Consider the following 21,154-nt stretch of genomic DNA (forward strand, 5'->3'; position numbering starts at 1 on the left):
TTCAAATCTGACATGCTGCATGTATTTTCACTCAGCCCATTATTCTCAAAATACAGCTCTGCGAAAGGAGCAGATGCATTGCTGGAGGCTGAGGATGATGAGTTGCCTCACACTTGTCCCTTTCCTTTTCGATATGGACTGCAATTAAAACAGTGCTTTCTAGTCTTTTTGACCACTGAAAGAGCTTCATACTGAAAACTAGATTCATACAGATTTATAGTGCACTGAAAGCACATCCCATCAGTTATTTTTGTGGGGTTCAGCATCTGGCCTAAGCATGCATCAGTATGTGGACAGAAGAAACCACATAGCGTACCACTGAACGTCTGATTAACCATCTCTACATCCTGAACCACAACCGCCCAGTTTGCGCTTTAACTAGAAAGCTGACGGGCTCTATGAAAGAAAAGAGGGATGGTGATAACATAATGGTCTCAACAGAGGGATATCAACCCCACTGCATATGCCCTGAAGTGACATGACACTTCATTAATAAGAATGGTTTGGAGTCTCCGGGGCCCATATGAATAATGTTAACTGCCTTTGTAGATGGTTTGCCACTCATCTCCATTTTTCAAGAAGGGCAAACTCATGTTTCTTGGATTTCTACACTCATGACTGCTCTTGTTGCCACATAAAACACATACCAACATTCATGAAGCCTGACATTCAATTTTGACATATCATCCAGTTGCACTCACAGAAGGGTCTGCTTTGACAAACTGCAGGCAAAGCTCCTTCTATAATTCAATTCACATCTGTTTATGGTTCTTTACAGTTGGTGAAGCAGCAAAAGTTTGAATGGGCCAAAAATTTAAGGTAGGTTTAGACTTTATCTGTTAGAAATATTATGTGGGATGGATAACAATTTCCCCCTCTGCTATGGTAACTTAGATCTGCCCACAGTGGGTAATCGAATCATACTCATTATTCAAAACAGTGCAAAGAGCACTAAAACTGATATATTTTCCAGTCACTGTATATATAAATAGAACTTTTAGCATTGTTCTTCCACATGCTTTGGTGCCAGCCTCAAAACAGAAGTGGCCATAAACCAGAGTGATCTGGGTAACAGCATGCCTCATCATTAAACTGGTTCAAATAAAATGCAGCCTATGGGCTTGTGTGATCAAAAAGGAATAAATGTCTCTTAAAATGCTTTATAGTAAATAAAGTTTTTTCTTTCTTTTTAGGAACGTATAACATTATAATTCAATCTTACTATCTCCTCATGCAATTTTTGTTTGCAGATGCAAATAGTTTCCAAGAGTCTGCCATCACTCAAGGATAAGTCAAATATTTAGAGCAGGTTCAATCTAGTTTGGCTGATCTTTTAATTGCATTCATCTTTGTTCTCAAGCAGGTAGTTAAAGGCCTCCAGATGATATAATGGCATCTTTAACCTCAAAATACAATTGAAAATAGACACATCTACAGAATTTTACAGATCAAATGATCATAAAAGATGTCGGTCCTAAATCAAACACACCAAAGTTGCATTAACAAAGATGAAATCAGTCTTGAATGAAGGTTTGTCAAAAATCAAAGAAGGCTTTGCTTCCTTGTTCCATCAGACTATAGAAATGAGTAGACTATTGTATATATAATTGCACAATTGTATTCATTCCTTCATGTTTGAAAGTGATAGACAATTAAATTCAGCTCAATTCTTCAGGTGCATGCATGAGTCAGGAGTGTAAGAGCACAGCCGAAAGGCGAACAGACATCTGGGAAAAGTTCAACCTGGAGAACAGAAACATCAGACATGCAAATTTCTTTAGCAATAACATTAAAGATACAGAAACATCTATTTCCTGATTTCCTTTTAATTAGCTCTACAGAAATAACACAAAGTGAATCAAAGAAAAGGTACGTCTATCATAGACACAGGAACACAGTCATTAACAGAATATATTAGTGGAAGATCTGATCATATACTGTACTTTTTAATAACAAATCAAGTGTGTCCTCGCTTCTTTTTTTCTATCATGAATTATCATAATGGATGTAAGGCATGCGACAACCTTCCAGAATAGTTTTGATGAAATGAAATGATGCATCTTCTAAGGTCTATGCTGCTTATCATGTAAAGACTTTTTGTCTCAAGGTCCCTAAATAAAAGTATACTGTATCCCATATCCTTAAATTAAATTGGGATCCATAGAAACTTTATAAAAAAAAGAAATCCTCGCTTACCGTCCTCCGACCCTGAACTGACGGAAAAGGTTTTTCAACATTTACAATTAATTATGACACTGTTATGCTGTAGGGAAATAAAACCTGAAAGCATCCCTTTCATATTCATACCAGCCAAGCATTATCCAAGTGGTTTCTGTACATTTTTAAATATCAACTGCAATTATTCCAGTCTCTAAAATCTCATCCATCGACCAACAAGACCATTACTCCAATCAACTCACCCGTTCTCTGGAACAAAGAAGTGGTTTTTATTTATTCATTTTTCATTAAAAACATACTGATTTCAGGGTTATATATGCCATCCAAACTTAACGCACTTCAGACCTCTGTTCAATGCCATTAAAAAGTTCCATAGTCACAAGCCCTCTATCTGCTAGCGTGACATTTGTTTGAAAATAGAAGAAAAAAGTTTCCATAACAAAGAGAGATATCAGATTAACCATGTGGAACACAAAAACATGGGTAATCAAGTGCAAGGCAAAGAGGGGCAAAATGCACTTTTTGGGGACAAAAGAAGCTAAAAAGACAAATAAGTCTTAATGACCCAGAATGTACATGCAGATATAAAACTGCAGTTTTGGTAAATAGTTAGAGAGCACATTAATACACAAAGGTAGTGCTTTTACAGAGAGCAATAGTTCACCATGAGGCAGAGGAACAGTTGTTATTGAAGGTTGAGAAGGATGGATCTGAGGTTGAGGCAGAGGAACGAGCGTGTGGGGTCGCTTTTACGATGCAGCTCTTTTATCTGGTGGTGGAGGGACGAGAGCTCAAACAGACGACGGTTTTTCCTGGACAAGATTGTACAAACAACACAGCCACCAATCAGTCTGTCAGGAAACAATCAGTAAAGCATTTTATAAAGTGTCACTCAAATGCTGAAGAAGTGCCACAACTGTATAACTAAACATCTTTTCGGCTGGTTGCACGCTAGTGGAAAAACAGGCCCAAGAAGAACAAGAGAAGTTCGTGACAATCTGAGCTCAAACATTTTTTTCAGTTATGGTCATGAAGGGCCAAGCGGTGATTAGAGTGTGTACTTTAAATCATTCACTGTTCAGTTCACGTGATTTGTGAAAGAACGACTGAGCTGCTTGAGTTAATCAACATTTAAGGGTATATCTAAATATGCTTTCATTCATTGTACATTTTTACACAGGAGCTTCCTGACTGACCAACATTTTCATTCCCCATATCAAACTGCCATTTTGAGATGCGTTAAAGGTGAGTTTCAACTAAATTAAGCACACACGCAAAGAATTTCACAAACAAACAATCCAGAAACGACATTATTTGGAGCTGGAAAATAATCTGCAAATGAAACGACAGCTACGCGGGACTTAGAACTTTTTAGTTTATATCCGGGTTGCGTGACCCAGTGGCTGCACAGGCATATTTAAAGTAGCTGTGGTAATACCCGACTGGTGTGAAAATATCATGTTTACCTGATGGTGGAGAGCTTTTGCAGTAGGATGGAGAGATTCTCAAGTAATGGCAGCTCCAGACGAGGATTTTTTAGGAGCTGAGAGGCTGTTCTGAAAAACTCCTCACAGCTACATGCCTCTAGGAAGAGATTTAAGTAACCTACAAACAGAGCAAAGGCAGCAGATCTGATCATCAAAACCGTTTTTGCTAATGAACAGCATATTTTTCAGTATTAAATCTTCTGAGGAGATGGAAATGATCAGCTTTATTTTGCAATACTTTTCAAATCTTTTTCATAAGAATGAAAACTGCACGGACACACAAAACAAACCATAAAAACACCAACAATTAAACCGAGGGAGACAGGGACACAGATGCTGGTCGGAGTGGTTTTGAGATGATTGGATTTAGAAGCGCTTCCATGCTGTCACTTTTCGCTTCGACCATCCCATCATCAAACCATAAACTCAACCACATGCACACACAGGGAGATAAAACGGGCAGAACAACACTGTCAATGCAAACAGATGGCAGCAGCACATCTATTAAATCAATAACAGCAAAAGCTGACCTTATGAAGTCCTAAAATAAAGTTGATTACTGGTAAACAAACATTTGTTCCTGCTGAAGTCACATTCCTGCTGTTAAAAAAAACGCCTTGCTGTCTTAAAGCACATATGAGGGGAAGGAAATGGACAATGAACAACAGAGGGACTTGGCTGGGTGGTACAGCAGCCTTTAAGCAGAAAAATTAATTAACAAAGTAAAACAGGATACGTGCAGATAAACTAAGACAGGGACAAATTGAGACATAAAGCAGGATACCTTGTTCAGTCTTTTTCCTGTAACCGACATGACATTATCTTAAATTTGAGTTTTTCTTTTGCACTTAAAATCCAACAATTCTAGCCTAAAACCCTCTGTATTTAAGAATAATGTCTCCCATAAATTGCTACAGAATATGTCCACCAGCTAAATTATGCTTCTGAAGCTGATCGTGATTCAATGCAGTTGCAGGACAATAGAAATTCTTTTAGTCGATCCATTTTTTGGATGGAGTGATAAAGTGGATCAACTGGATGAGTTCTGTCATCCTCAACTCCTGAACTTTTAAGATCGTGCCCCGAAAAGACAGCTATTACAACCTGAGGCAAGAATTTTGGAATCACCACTGTTCACTGAGTGCTTGCTGACGATAATGAGCTGTTGCTCCAGACATGGAATATGGCCCCAACAAGAGAAGTAATTCAACTCTCATGCCGGTTGCTCCCACTCAGCGGTGTCTGACATTAGGAGAAAGTCCAAACAAAACGGGAAAGTTGTAAGAAGGAAACGTACAGGTCGACATAAAAAGACATCAAAGTGTCAGAGAAGAAAACAAAATCCATACGTTTTTTAAAAAAAAACAAAAAAAAAAACAAACTAAAAAGCACATTAAGAGAAATAAAAAAGAAATGGGCAGAAACAAACAGACTCGTTTTTGTGAAATCAGATGGAAGAAATGGAATGTCTATCCAGAAATGCTAAACGTAAACAATCACCAACGCCTAAACAGAAGAAAAACAAGGTCACTAAAGAGAAGCAGCCATGGACTGTGGATCTCCACAGCAACTGAGGGGAGATGGCAGTCCTTAGAATGATGATGGGTTTTGCCACAGGAGTGTTAAAACCGTTCTTCAGGAAATACGAATCGATTCGGTGACATGGCCAGCACACAGGCCTGATCTCACACTCCTCATCTCGTACTAAAATCATCATATTCATAAAAATAAGGAACTTTTTCCCAGTAGTGGAGATTCGTTTTAAGGACAAGAGGTTACACAAGCACAAAATCTTTTTGTTATTCTTAAATGTTAAAAAAAACTAAAACTATATATTTCTTTACACTTTTTACTCCATTTGTCCAGTCAGTTAAACAGACTACATCTGATAAAAAAAGAGTGGCAGAAAAGAAAAGTGCCAAAGAAAATAGGTGATTTAGGGTCTGCTTTAACAATAAGCCACAGATCAGGAGAAGACTGCCATTGGAACATCCTCGAACTCGACACTGAACTTATTCTGTGTGCTGCATTTGTGGCAGTTTGGATGCATATTGAGATAGTTACAAACACACAAACCCAGTAACACAAACACATACCTCTTGGAAGTGACAGCCGCCATAGCAGATGTTGTGGGACAGATCAAACAGAACAAAAGGAGTAAGAAATTCCTCGACTTTTCATAAGCCATTTTAAAAACATCATGTCAGGGAAGACGGCAACAAAAAGCTGACAAACAAACACGTTTCTTCTGCTGCAAGCATCGAAACAATGCAAAGACACACAAACAGGCAGGGTGAAATGACCATAGCAGTTAAATATACTGCATAAGGCGGTTTTACCAGGAGTCAGTGGATGCTACTTAGACTCTGTTTGAGGTTTATTTAGTTGAATTCCCTTTTTTGATGATTGAATGTTGTATTCACAAGACGTGTTGTGTATCTGGCATCCGACTGAACTTTATACAAGCAGTCAGGCTGTGGTAGTTTGATCTCAACCATCCTTCGTATTCATTTCTGTGTATTCTGTGTACAAATAGGCTTCTGTTTGGTTTTATTGGAAAACTTCAGGTGTAAACCTCTGCACCCCCTGACCTGACCTCTCCCCACTCCCCTCATTACTGCAGCTAAAACACAATAATTAGCAAGTTTTGCTAGGCTTCCAGTTCCCTTGAAACACAAATGCACAGCTAATGCCCCGATTGCCTCTGGCATATGGTTCTGCTTTGTATTAGCAAACAGCAGTTAAAATGATACGGTTAATAACCCTGGCGAAACCCCCCTTCCATGAAAACACACCGCAGCTGTTATCTCAACCTCGTACACCTCCATCAAGTCTTTAGTCTTTCCATAAAACAGCCAGGAAGAGGTAGAGGTCCAAGGGTTTATTACACCGACTTCCAAATCCAATTGCCTGACCAGCACTTGCGATTGATGCGAGCTCAAAGCTTTACTTTTCACATGCGGACTTCATGAGGAGATGATGTGGTGTGAGACAGCGAAGGGCTGGTATTAATCAAAATAAATAGTGATAGTTGGGACAGTCTATAAATCTGGGAACACAGCAGCTGTGTCAGTCACAAGACAATTTCCTTTTCAAAATGAATTATACAGTTTTACCTAAATCACAAGTGAGGTGTTGTGGCTGAACTGGAGAAAAAATAACGTGTTCTATTGGTTAGCGCTAATTCATCAAAGCGTTACACAGCTGCTGCGACACTGCAGAGTTCATAACTCCAGAAGAATGCTGGATCAGAGACAAAGCTTGGCTACCACAGCGCAGTAATATGGTAACAGCAGAGTGTGCTTGTCTTGAACGTATAACGCAGAGGATTTAAAAAACAATGTATGGACTCAGAAAAGAAAAAAATAAATAAATAAATACAACTTCCAGTCATCACTTGTCACCTACTAGAAGTTTGTGGTGATGCATGTATCTGTCCTCTGTCTCCATCTTTCTATCTTCCTTTACTTTGCAGTTTGAGCTGTTACTGGTCGGAATCCTTTGGGAAGCGGACGACTTGCAGCCAGGCAGTACCAGCACACACACTGCGAAGGTCCAATGAACATGCAGAAGCCAGGTAAGGCTTTTACACACCAACATGCAGCAGAGCAGAGGGGGAACAGCACAATCCAGCCAGGCAACATCCCCCGGACAGATTGTGTGGATTGGTTGGCCTTTTTAGAGCATCTGCCTTGAAACAAACTGTGAATAATGGTTTACTGCGTTTGAGTTGTTCATCGCTTTGGTTCAGCCAACGGTGCTGCCTTTGCTTCACTGTGTCAAGCCATTTAAAACACGGCTCCTTTTTGAGCCATGAAGGAGGGGAAAAGCTTGTATGATGTCTTCAGAGGCACCAACTAACATTCATTCATTTTCATGACCCTCTTCTTCTTGTTCACACTTATATTGCAAATAGCAAAATGAACAAACTTTACAACTTCATGGATTTTTTTGGAATTGTTTGGTACTTACCATTATTTTCACAGCTGCACCTTGTCTCTCAGACAGAGGACAGAGATGACGGTTCTGGCAGCGCTGGATTATTATTACACTTGCTTTCCACATATGGATTTCAAGTTCAAAGTGGGAAATTCTCCACAGGAGAAAAGTTCTCATGCTTTTTTTCTAATTTTTTTTAGATCTCTTATTGGGTAGCTGGCAGGGTAATAACTGTGACAAGTCCGGAGCAAATAGTGTGGACGTTTGCATTCTTACAGACAGAGTCTGATGTGAGGCTGAACGTTGCCAAATTGCAAATATAGCAAGGACTATTAAAACAAAGCAAAACGTGACAGGCTCTTACCATGCACCTGGCGCTGGCTCCAATATTGTCACCTGTTACTGAAAAAGCTAAACAGATATCAGAATGTGTTCATTACAGTACGTGCTTACTTACGAGACTGTTCGGCGAGTTGCATCAGGATGTCTATAGGTGTCTGAAGCCCTGTCCGACCGGATCTAAGAATCGAAAGCAGCACACACACTCCTCCATAATGGATGTATAGGCCTCGACTCTCCTCACATTTAAGTTCAATACGATGACTGTCAAGTGCCTGAGCCAACACATCAGCTGCATACAGGGGAGAAAAACACAAACTCAACCTTAGCAGTTTAATCTTTAAGATGAAATGTCATAGTATGATAGAAGATTGTGACCTAACCTAAAAAAAAAGTTTAACGCATCCAAACATATACATATACACTTACACTGGGGAGCTGAGACAATGCAGTTTGAGCTTATTCTGATCAGGGTCTTCTGTTTTGTGGTTTAAGACGGAGTCTTAAAAACCTTGTTGCAGGGCAATATCATCAAAGGCAAAGCAACATCTATGACCTCGCAGAGAATTTGTAAATGACAAGTGATAAAAGCTGTTTTGTGTTTTGGTCTGAGGTTAGCTTCTTCTCAGAACAGTACCTGCTATGAGTACAAAGCCTTTATACTCCATTTGGTTTCCTGTCACTCCAGAGAGGAACAGAAAAGAACCCTGGAGAGCACGCTGGTAGAAAACAGTCTGTATAGACATACCAAGAGAGCAATTACAATCAGATGGAAGATCATTTTGGTGTATTTCATAAAATATGTCAGGAAATGTAGGCTGAATCAAGAGACTGCAACAAAATTTATAGTGCAGTGGGGCATCAAACAATTTCTGGATGTTACATAAAGCCCCCTTGTCTTTTGAAATCTTTGCATCAGAGCAACACTCAGAACATATATTCATGCGAGCAGCTCTGTAATTTTAAAAGCCTCACCGGGACTAAAACTCCCTGGCAGGTTTCCAGACTTTAATTTTGATCATCCATAGTCTGTGTAAACACTGTGGTGGGATGATAGTGGGTGTTCTACCAGCGTGCTCACGATTACAGTTCCGGCATGCTGATGTTTAACAGGTGTGTTTACAATGGTCAAGTTCTTAGTTCAGCTTTGTTTAGAAACCCGTCTTTAACCTTTTTCATGACGACCACAGGATTCAGTCTGGACTGTCCAGCAGAATGATTGACAGGATGGTTTAGTGTGACCATTAAGCTACATCATCGTGTGTATGTTCTGATTAGCTACGCATATTAACACGCTCCAATCCATACTGAAAGTAAACAGAGCAAACTAGAAAAGACTGAAGCACACAAATATCAATGTAATACAGCACGCTTCAGCTTCTGTCGACTCTGACATGGGTCGAGTCACATGTGAGTCTTACTCTGTACTTTCACTCCTGCAGATCAGTTAGGTGCCATTCACAAAATAATTGTCATTTTACATTTCTTAGCAGAGGTAAAAAATTTGGTCAATTGATTTAGTAGAAAGAAATAAAATAGTGTCTGGACCATCTGATGTCGGGTAAGTTTAAGGAAAAACTATTTAATAAAGTAAACATAAGACATATCCACCATTCTTACATCTATATGTAACCTACTCTTCCTGACTGCATCAACCTAACGCTGCTGAGACGATGACGGTAAGTCACAGTTGTGCTTTGGATGCTTGTTCCATAGTAAAGTATGTTTGGCTGAAGTTTCAACAATCACAGATTTTTTTTTACCATCTGGTGAAGATGTGGAGATCCAGTTCCTTGTTTCAAAACATTACTGACTTTTGCTGCTGGTCAATCTGACATTATTCAAGTTTTACAGAGCTTTTGAGACAAAGAAGAGACAGCATTCGGATTTATTCATCTTGACGGTTGCTCGATAGTGACAAAAAAAAAAAAACGAGTTTGAGTATTTCTTAAGCAGCTTATTTTGATTTTGGCAGGGTTACATTGTTAGCTGTACATATGAAGGCCATATGCATGTGTAATAGGAGCTTGTAAAGTTAACTCTTGAGACTTTGAAAATGACACTTATCAATGATGGACTTTCTAGTCAAGATACAGTTTCACTTGTACTTTTCAACTGCTTGATGATTAATGTGTGCCGTCTCTGATACCTTGTGTGATGGTCCGAAGGATGATGAGGTTGGAAAGGATACGCGTGTGAGGGCAAGGGCTTCGGGAAAGGGGCCAACTCCTGAAGGGTCCAGTGGCTTCAATGCAGGACATGGGGAGGTCCAAATCCTTGGCCTGCTGCGCTGTTGACTGGGCTGCAGTCTTTGATACCGCCTCTCCGATCCGCCTCAGTGTGGCAGATAGTGACATATGCTGTGAAAAGTAAACAGAAACATACACTTAAAGGCTATAGTAGGTGCAGGAAACTGAGAATGGCCCCTACACCGATTTATTTTTGTTAGAAAACTGCAAACAATGGGAATGGTTTGCCTTTAATTATCAAATACCATTGGATACAATTCAAGGTTAGCCAATGGGGAGCCAGGAAGAGTCTTAATAACTTAATAACTGACAGCGCAATGTAAAACAGTGCAGTAAACCACAGCTACTATTCAAGAGCCCTGTATTTCCGAAGCAATTTAGAGCTGGTGGTTTTCAGGCAATCTAGATTCCACTTTTCATCTCTCGTTTCCTTTTCCCAATTTGTTCACAAAGGCCCCTTGACCTTGAGCCATCTTCTTTACTCGGTTTGGGAACTGTGCCCAAAGGCTGGTCCGTTCTCATCCTAAAAACATGAACACATACTGCAGCAATAAGACAGCATGTGATTCCAGTTCAACATCAAGCATGTCACGAAGACATGACTTAAAAAACAAACATGATGCAGCCAGCCTCCCTGCAGCAGGATTGGAGAAAAGGGACTGAAGATTGGAGGATGCAGGTCTGTGGAGTCTGATCCAAGGCAGAGATTGGGGGCTTAAACAACTAGCAGAAGAGTTAAGGACCAAAGCCTGGTATTTGTCTTTCTTGTTAGTGTGTAGACTACAGTGTAAGCCTACAATGTGGAACTGGGCAACAGTAATAAAGATGTCGCACCATTCACCTCTTCAACCAGCAATTGCTGATACACAGTATTTGTTTTCAAGGGGTCTTGAGGGGGCTTGTGGTCGCATTGCTGAATAATGGATGATCCACATCTTTATCAAAACCACAAAAACAGAAACAGCCTGTTCTAATGTCTTGGCTATGCTCAGCACAGAGACAAGCAGGGGACTTCACAAAAACCAAACTTCTCCACTTTACTCAAGATACAACTCGACAACATGCATTCATGCCTGCCGTGGTTTGAGAGGAGATATACCAACAAAAAGTGGACATGCCCCATTTGAAGTGGATGCATGCTTCTATATGCAGCTATGATGTGTGGGAAAACTAGAGTTTGGAAACTGACACATAATAATGTATAAGTGATCCATCAGCTTTCTTTTTGTAGAACAACACTCAACAGTGTTGCCATACTAAACAATGGCAAGGGCAGATATGGCTTATTACACAACTGTGGGTTGACACGTTCTGATAGCAGATATAATCTATTATCTGAGAAGATGGATGTTGTTAACAAATACAAAAGCATGTATGTATTGCTTTTTTTCAGGAATGATTATTCTCGTTGCGACGCATGATCTTTCTGGCAGTCAGTTTTCTAATGAAGGCAGATCTCGCAGGTTTCATCTTCTTGCCATATACTGCACTTATGTGAGTGTTACGGTGGAAGTGCTGGTTATTCAATCTTTTCAGCATCGTAGCTCAGTCAGAAGATGCGACTTGCCTTTAATGACTACTCCCTGAAAAGTCTGAAACGACACATTTTAACCGTGCTGCGGTTTTTGTGCAGTGACCTCAGACATGATCACTGCCTGGCAGCCATTTCTTTCAACAAAGGAAATGGCTTTGCAACTAACACTAACATTTCCAAAACATACAACAACTCAACCATTGTTTTTGGTTCAATTTGAGAAAACAGGCTGATGCCTAACACGCTCATTCATGTCATACAGTACATTTTTGCATCCAAAACCTACTTGCTCTAGCAGAACCAGATTTAACAAGAAAGGATATCAACGGGAATGAACTGATCTTTACCTGTGTGCTATTGTCCAAGTGTCCCAAAGCCCAATAAGTGAGGCGGAAAAGGCTTAGAAGGAGGTTAGGATCTGAAAGAGGAGTGTGTTGAAGCTGATCAGCTAATAATGGTAACACCTAAGAGGACAAAGACATTACGACAATAAACTCAGTCAAACTTTGTCACTTATCTGGTGCTTCTTTTTTGGCTTTGACAAACAACTTTGTTGCACTGAACTCCAAATATCAAAGTGAAGCTGCATTGAACACATCACCTTGATGCATCTCTCATTTAGTAGAACCTCTGGGGGCAAACACTGGCCAACACCTTTCACTTCATGTTCAGCTACTGATGAGAACATCTTTCCATCAAGTACCCATTCCAGTAGAAGGGCCAGAAGCTTCAGTTGGATGGGATTGACCTGAAAGAAGAAGCACACAATGAAAACATGTCCAACAATATTATTAAAGTGAGCATCTCCAACCGGTCTTGGCCATAGGTTCGAGTCCTGGCCTGTGGTCCTTTTGCTGTACATCATATCTGCCAGCTGTCCAATCCATCCACATTCAAATAACCCGCCCTCCAAAAAGACACTTCAAAATCAAAACAATGTACTACGAGAATAAATCAAAACTTCTCTGAATAGAGATGGAGAGAGCAAGCTTAGTATATCAATCTTCATCAACAACAGTGATAACTTAAAAACACAAACTATGATTTATCATGCGAGTTGGCAGCGTGAGTGTGGTTTGTGGGAATGACTGCTGTACCGTTTCCAGTCTGGATGTGCGTTAGATTAAACTTATTTCAAAATATTCAAAAAATTGTTCTGCTATTGGAGCAGAACTTGAAATCCTCCTAATTCACAGTTGATTTAACTCGAAAGCCAACAGACAAACATATAGACTTACCTTGTCGGTGCGTTTTCCAGAGGCAGAAGTTTTCTCCTTTATACGAGGTTTAACATAGTCTGCGCTGTTTACATTCCTCTTCTGACAGCCTCTCAATGTTGCGCAGTGCTCAGATTTCTTCTAAAGGTACACCAATTGATGAAAATATGAACAGCAGACTTATTTATTCATTCATCAAACATTTGCGATATTGGAAATAAACTAAGTGAATCCAGCGATACATTACTCAAATTATTCTTTGGATGACGTGTGTTCAGACAGCATTTAGACTACAAATTTATGCTAAAACAGGCCACAAATCATCACTTATGGGCTGTTTATATAAAAGCTGAAGAACCATTATATTAAAATATATATAAACCATGAAATAATGTACATCTCTGGATTGATAAATATGATGTTACCTGAAGGTTCTCAAGTCGAGCTTGCAACCTCTGAGACTGGCTCTCCAGCTTCTTGTTTTGTTCAGTGAGCTCATTCAGCTGTTGATTGAAAAAACAGCGAAGGTCAAAGATTACATGAAAAACTAAAATCTATCCGTTTCCATCCATATACAAATATATGTACAGTAAATCTGTCTTTGGGTTCGGCTGTTTAAAGCTATAACAGATTGATTCAGCAGAAGGTAAAACTCTTAAAAGTTCCCAGCAGACACATAAACCAACAAAACACGTCCTAATTTATTGTTGTACTTACAGTCCACACGGAACATTTTGGGACCATTTAAAGTTTTTCCACATTTTCTAGTTCAGACTCAACTTGAAAGGGACTCATTTCATTTTATTGCTCATCAAACTCCACATAGGTTTGTATCATGTCAAAGCAAAAACAAGTTTAGCTAATAGGTAAATTAATGAAAAACAAAACTAAACATTGAACGATCCTGTTTTCGGTTTACAGACCCCTCAATGTGGCCTTGGTTAGATCACCTTTGGCAACAACAGTAGCCTTTAAATCCTCCCAGAAATGATCCTACAAGCTTGTCCATCCACATTCAAATTTCTTTAATGTTTCTCCCATTCTTCCTGGCAAAAGTTATTCAAGCTCAGCCAAGTTGGATGGGGATCATCAGTGATGCTTCTTTATTGGGTTCGGTCCAGAACTGGGGCTGGGTTATTACAGGACTTTCACTGAGTTTTTCATTAAGTCACTCCAGAGTTTCCTCACAGATACGCTTTGGTTTGTTGTCTTTTTGAAATGTAAATCTTTGCACCGAACTGAGATCCTGACCATTCTGGAAAACATTTTCACTCAGCAATGTTCTTAAATGTATCTGCATCCCTCTGCAGTAATTAGACTCCAAGCCAATGATGCAGAAAACCATCCTCACGGAATGATACTGCCACTCCCATGTCGTATTAAAGAAGTGATGCTCAGTGTCTGGTTTCCTTAACAAGTGTTGTTGGGAAACTTTGGCTAAATAGTTTAACCTTCATATTGCCATATCATATTGCAACTTCATAGCTGACGGTCGGGATTCTCAGCCTGTCAAACAGTGTCTTATGATGGGTTTCCTTCCAATTAAACGATTAAACGTTTGATTGGTTTAATAGACAACTTGCTGGTTGAATAAAGGTAACTTTAAATCAAAATTTGCCAGGGGTAGGAATGATTTCTGGCTTGACTCTATATGTGTACGGAGCTTTAAAATGATGTCACATATTCTCAATCAGACAGAGGTCTAGGCATTTCACTGGGCCATCTCTAGATATTTATGTTGCTTTAAACCATTTAAGAGCTGCTTAGCAATGTGCCTGAAGTCATCGTCATGCTGAGGGGGAAACTCTGTCCCAGTCTCAGTTCTCTGGGAAACCGATTTTTGATCAAGAATTTTCTTGTATTTAGCACTTTTCACAATTACAATTCTAACCACATTCCCAACCTGCTAATAGAAAAACATTTCCACAGCACGATGCCGCCACCATCAGAGATGGAGATGGTGCTCTCATGGTGTAAAAAAGCTGCTGGGTGTGCGCCAAACGCAGCATTTTCCTTAATAAGCAAAAAGTTCCGTTTATGTCTGATCAAACTAAAGTGCCTTATTCAAATGCTTGGGGAGTCTGCTCTCTTGTTTTGCTTCCCCCCCTTCCTCTAAGCAATGATGTTTTTCTGGCAATTTCTCCAAAAAGCCCACCTCTGGGAAGTGTGTGTGCTTAAATTGGTCCCATGTTTCTGATGTTTTGTTTTATCTGACCCTAACTTGAACTTCTCAAGAACACTATTTTTGACCTGTTTTGAGATCTACTTGGACTTCATCTCATTCAAATCAACTGCACGTCACTTCCATTCGGTTTGTATGACGCATATCCATTTTAATTCCAGGTGTGAAGGCAACAAAACTGGAAAAATGTTCAATGGGTTGAATCATTTCACAAGGACTTATATGCTGCGATGCCTCAGATATTCTATCCAAACTGTGCGATGAAAAGTGATTTTTGAGTGATTAGTGATACATTTTCTGAAATTAGGAAAACACCCACATACTAACTTCCCCAATTGACGTGTTGTAAAATCCTGTGTGTGGTAGACTGACAGGAAAAAAGGGCTCCATTTAAGATGGGTTTGAAAGTTGAACAAAACACAGAAAACTGTAAAGAGTCTGAAAACGTTGCATATGTACCAAACTCGGCTTGCAAATAGAGAAGCGTTACGTTGTAGTGCCCTCTTGTGGATAAAGGTATTGAATACTCTTTATTTCACAGCAGCATTTCCATACTCCTTATTTTGAAAGCGACTTTCAAAACTCATGCCCAAATAAAATGATGAATCCATTGCAAAAACTTACAGTTATTGTACAAAAGTAAAACCATAAAGACACAAAACACACAGGCAGTTTTTCTTCCAACCTGTTTCCTCATGTTGTCGTTCAGCTCCTTAATGGTGTCAAAACTGGATTTGAGCCTCTTGTTCTCTTTGCTTTTCTCTCTAATGCGATCCTGCAGCTGGCTCAGCTCTTGCTGGTGTTTCTGGTGAGATGCACATAGACATTCATGTATAATGAAAAAGGGGAGTGCTTGTGCATCAGTATTACACTGAACTGAACAGAGTCTGTATTTACATTCTGCAATAGTATTACCCTGAAAGAATGAAGGCTCCCTTGTGATCAGGAATGACATCAGTTTAGTTTGTGTAAACATTAGGATTGAAATATTTTACTGAAAATGCCTGAACGCTGAAGCATAGATTCATTTAGAGACCACTGGTAAAACCTGAATGATCAAAGCTAGTCTGTGACAGAAAGATGACTCATCCAGTCACCTGCTGGGTGAATTTTTGATGGTGTCTGTTCATATCAAGCTGCCATAAATTTCTTTTTCAAAAACTTTCAGGTTTCTGTGTAGCAAAACATCTGGAACATCTGATTATGAGTTAGAGGAAACAAAGGAAACAAACACATCACTTGTGCTGAGTGTGATTTAATGATGTATGTATCCAACCTCTTCTGTGACCAGATTGCGAGCGTGGACAGTCTCCATCTTCCTAAAAGCCTCTTCCTGTTGTTTCAGCCTCCTTTCTCGCTCGTGCAACTCAGTCTCCCATTGCTGCTGACTTAATCGCTCTGCCTGCATATACACACAAAAACTAATTTTTAAACTGACTAAATTCTTTCCTATTAATCGCAAAACTACTAAACGCAAATAACAGAAGCAGAAGACAAATCCAAACACCTGGCACCTTTGTGTAGTCTCTTCATTCATGTTTCTTGAACCACTTCATGTATTTTCTAATGGGTGCAAGTCTTACAAATCTACAAGCACCTTTAATGGTGGCCACTTAGCTTGTCCATTACTTTCACGTCTCTCTCACCTTCAGCTGTTTGTAGACGGTCATCATTTCTTTGTAAATCTTTACTATTACCGAGGAAGAGGAGTCAGGGGATTGGCCAGCCCACTGCAACCCTCTGTCTTTGTCAATTTCCTGAAATCCAGAACTACCACCCAGACAGGAAGGCAAAGTCACATCTGGAAAAAAAAACAGAAGTAAAGAAAAGCCCAAAGACACAGGAGCAATAACAAGAGATAACTTCCAGGGGTGAAGGTCAAACAAAGTTCTCAGACAAAAAAAACAACAAAACAAGTGTTTTTTTTCATAGAAAAGAATCGCTAAATAACTTGAGTTGCTCATCTTTTGACTTTGCTTTATGTTTGTCAGTTGTCTGCTCTTCTCCTCCTGAAAGTGAACCCTAACCAAGCCCATGTGACTGGTCCACAAATCCTAAACAAACACACCTGTTTCCGTGAACAGCACCTGCGAGTCCTGGTGTGGGACTTCTGTGGAGTTCACACTCAGGTCCTCACTACTGTCATGCAGACTATGATCCCTGCCAAACGTAACATAAGACAGCAATATCTTTGATTAAGACATAACACTCAGGGCAAACATGCTGAAATTATACTCAGGTACACGGTCACTTACTGATCTGCTCTGAACAGCTCATGTAAAGCATGGCTTGGCTGTTTGGACCTGTGGGCCAAAATCAATCTTTGTATTGCATCTAAAAAAATAAACAGAATAACATTAAGTGTTTGTTTTGTTTTTTTGCTCCCCTCCTAAATAATACCAATAATTATCACTTAGTTGCATAGCTCTGCGGTAGTCAACTAAGGTTTTTGTGAGATTGCTTTAGATCCTTACCATCAAAGAGTCCTGAGCAACTGCCCTCTGAAGGTGGCACCTAAAAGAAGGGACGACTTGTTTTTAGGGCAAAAAGCCTGTTGAAATTACAGTTGCGTTCAAACACGATAACGTTACAAAATATTGGTCACGCAACAGCTGTTTTGTGGCATGAATACAGACAAGGCGAAGCTGCTCTACAGTTCAGGATCATTTGACAAGCATCAACTACACAAAACAGGGTCGATAAGCGTAGCTTTAGCAATGGCTAACACACGTTTGAACCAAGACTGGCTTGCATGTTTGCGAAATTACGTTCCAAATCAGTTTGTTTCGCTGCACTAACGTTAACTTTAGCTGTGGTAAGACTCAAACCTGTCTCCTCTTCCCTAAATACTTCTGCGTAAGCTTCTCCGCCATGTCAGGTACGTCAGTATCCATCAGCTGCTGGTTCCAGCCACTGCTAATAATACTAAAGTCTACAAAAAAGTTCCACTTTGATTCTTTACACTTTTAGATGCTAGCGCTTTCATGTAATAGCCGATTCAACTTCCGGTAATGTTTTTCAAATTAGAGCTCTAGTCTTAAGGAGTCCTGACGCTGTATATGGAGGAACTAAAAGAAACGACTCATACGAGCTACATTATTTTTTTAATTGTACTAATTTCACTTCCGGTTGTGCTGTGAATAAAGCGAGGCCCTGTATCCCATAGACATATAAACATATGTCTATGCTGTATCCAACTAAGTGTGTTCGTTGACTGTAGAAGCAAAACACAAACACACAATTCAAACTTGGCGGATTGATTACCATGTGCTTTTCCCTCCCCTATAGTGGCGCCCTCTAGCGGTAAATTAGTGCCTGCCAGTCGAGTTAAGGGTTTCTTTGTTACTGATAAATTAATCAATACACGTGTGATCACTTCTTTTATTTAACAGGCTTAAACCAGCGCATTACATTCAAACATCATATTTCTAATCTTTGAGAGATAGTTACATCACACACTTTATTTTTTAGAATGATTTTTTATTTTATTCCCTTTAATCCCCGTTTTATCACCATGACAACTGTCAATCAAATTACTTTGAGTTCCCTCTTATTTCTTGAGATTTTTAATTCAGCCGTAGAACCCATAAAATGGCCATGATGTTTGGTATAAAAGCTTTTATAAAATTAGCAAGTTTAATCAAATTTTGCTTTGGGCGTCTTGAAACGAAATATCAATTTCACTATGGTCAATGGACTCGTTACCTTTCTCAGATCTGTAATGTAGTTACAACAACCTGCCAGTTGGCGGCAGTGTTTAATCAAAGATAAGAAGTGGCCCCAGGCTCGCAGTTTTTTTTCAGATTGGCTTTGTAAACACAACTTCACCACCTTATTTAGCCCAGTTAAAGCAGTAAAGCGTCCTGCCTACACCTCAGTCAAGACTAATTTACATGTTTTTTTAAATATTTCACTGTGTTTGAATATGTCTATATCAGCCGTAAGAACTGAATTCCCCCACAAATTGTGATCATAATTGAATAATAACACTGAAATAAATTTTGCATCAATGAAATCTAAATAGAATTACAGCAGTGTGAGAAATGGGTTAGGTTTATAAGGCACATAACGGCTCAAATAAACAAATTGGAGCAAGTCTTTGTGGAATATATCAAGAGATTAACCGAGGGGCACCCCAAGCCTCCCTCTAACCCACAATTTAGCATTTAGCCATTAGGTTTGGCAGGCAGTGCCAAGTTTTCTCTATACTTGAATAGTCTGCAGCTAGCATTTTAGATTAATGCCCCCTTTCTCCGTTTGGCTAATTAGCAGCCACTTGCATTAATACACATTCTCAAGACTCATTCATTTTGTCCCTGCAGGCTTTTGCTTGACACTGAGAGAAATTATCCAGCAAGTGTAATAACACAGATCTTCATTAGAAGACTCTTTGCTTTGTCCACTTTGTGTGGAAATTATTGCTCTGTTAAAGTAATTTGTCATAAAAGTTCCTCAATCAGAGCCATTCTTTTTGTGAGTCAGTAGGAGACTATGTTGGTGCATCAGTGGTGTGTGCATTAGGTATTGTTCAAGTTGATCAGGTCTGAGGCTCAATTATGTTCGTATACTGATAGATTGTACACGAAATAGCATTTGGAGACAGAAACTGTCAATACTCATGTTGAAAGTGAAGATTGCATTCTTGGCATCTAGAATGCAGCCATGTGTCTGTTTTATTACGATGTAATTTGACAAAAAGCAGTTTATGCAAGACAATATAATTGGGTCTGATAGTCACTAAACAGTGGGGTACTTATATGAAGTGCAATTCTGCTCTTTATTGTCGCATAGTTTATGGACCCTCAAGGCCTTTGTTTTTTGCAAATGAAGATTGCTTTGCAATTTTGTCTGTGCTCTGTCTGTGTACTGTACGTGTGTTAATGTGTGTGTGAGACATATTGCTAATAGATACAGTTGAAAAGGAGGGACCCAGCAGTTACTGCCTGCACCTCCTGTTTTTCTTACAAACAGCACAAACACTTGTACCCACCCATGGGATACAACTAGACAATAGTAATCAGCTCCAATCATTGAATTAACAACATACTGCTATGTTGTATTGCGCAACCAATTATCTCCTGTCTCATGATACAAGGCCGTGCACACATACTCAAGTGGTCTTGCTCTCAATTAAAGTGGCAATGGCAGTGCTCTGCTGTGAAAATGATTGCTTTTCAATTGCCATGACTCTTTAAGTCCACAGAGTAGTATTATGTATGCTAATGCAAGCTGTAAAGACGGATCTGTAGTTCAGGGGGTGGACTCAGTGCAATTACAGCGCCTCTGATACAGCGTCCCTGGGCATACAAAGCAGTTTTACGAGCGCTTCCATATTAAAAAATATATTTTTTGAACCTTCAGCCAGTAAAAATGTGAAGTCTAACCCAAGAGTTAGATTGATGCATATAGGCAAAATCCAGTCTTTTGATGAATAATATTATGAATTAGGAATAAGCCTCTTGTTTAAGCTCTCAAATAATCACCTATGCTCACAGTTCAATGGGTCAGTAATGAGATGGAATACTGAAAACTGGACCGCTCTGTCAGAAAACATCTTCACATTCTCCAGCGTGCTGTGGAGTTTGTCTTGCATTTGATATTGCCTAAAAACATTGAATAGCTAATAGCTAATAAATAAGCCAAGTGTAGTTCCAAACGAGGTTCTTTTCATAGAAATTAGGGTGAGTTGATATGGTTCCTTTTACTAAAGCATATTTAATTGCTCAACACACAATCCTGCTTTCATGTGACCATGTTTTGAAATATTTCTGTCTGAAACTTGGAAAGCAACAAAAATGCAATGGAGTCCTCAAAGAACCAGAAAACACTGAAACAACATTTTAAAAGATAGTTAAAGGTCTTAAAAGGTTTAATAAATGAGCACTGAGACAAAAAAAAATTGCCAAAGCAAGACCACTTAAAAAAAAAGGTTAAATATATATATATTCTGTATTTGTGCATTAAATGGCACACTGAAACTAAAGCAATACATTTCCCATAGTTCTCCTGTCCATCTCTATAGATTTACA

The 21,154-nt window shown here is 39.4% G+C and overlaps 1 protein-coding gene across 1 annotated transcript; it reads right to left on the bottom strand.

Moving 5' to 3' along the window:
• Window positions 1–1,614: 1,614 nt before the first annotated feature.
• LOC140319564 (coiled-coil domain-containing protein 138-like) lies at window positions 1,615–18,114 on the bottom strand. Its single transcript, XM_072397243.1, has 15 exons — window positions 17,954–18,114; window positions 17,600–17,639; window positions 17,381–17,459; window positions 17,194–17,285; window positions 16,772–16,926; window positions 16,402–16,527; window positions 15,811–15,930; window positions 13,369–13,446; window positions 12,965–13,084; window positions 12,328–12,474; window positions 12,074–12,190; window positions 10,093–10,303; window positions 8,062–8,235; window positions 3,645–3,783; window positions 1,615–2,990 (listed from the first exon to the last, which is right to left on the bottom strand). Exons 1-15 carry the CDS (start codon window positions 18,017–18,019, stop codon window positions 2,864–2,866), a joined length of 1,791 nt encoding a protein of 596 aa, XP_072253344.1. The 5' UTR covers window positions 18,020–18,114; the 3' UTR covers window positions 1,615–2,863.
• Between the last annotated feature and the right edge of the window lie 3,040 nt (window positions 18,115–21,154).

This window comes from Leuresthes tenuis, unplaced genomic scaffold (genome assembly GCF_036924035.1).
Source record: "Leuresthes tenuis unplaced genomic scaffold, fLeuTen1.0.hap1 SCAF_12, whole genome shotgun sequence".
Taxonomy (NCBI): domain Eukaryota; kingdom Metazoa; phylum Chordata; class Actinopteri; order Atheriniformes; family Atherinopsidae; genus Leuresthes; species Leuresthes tenuis.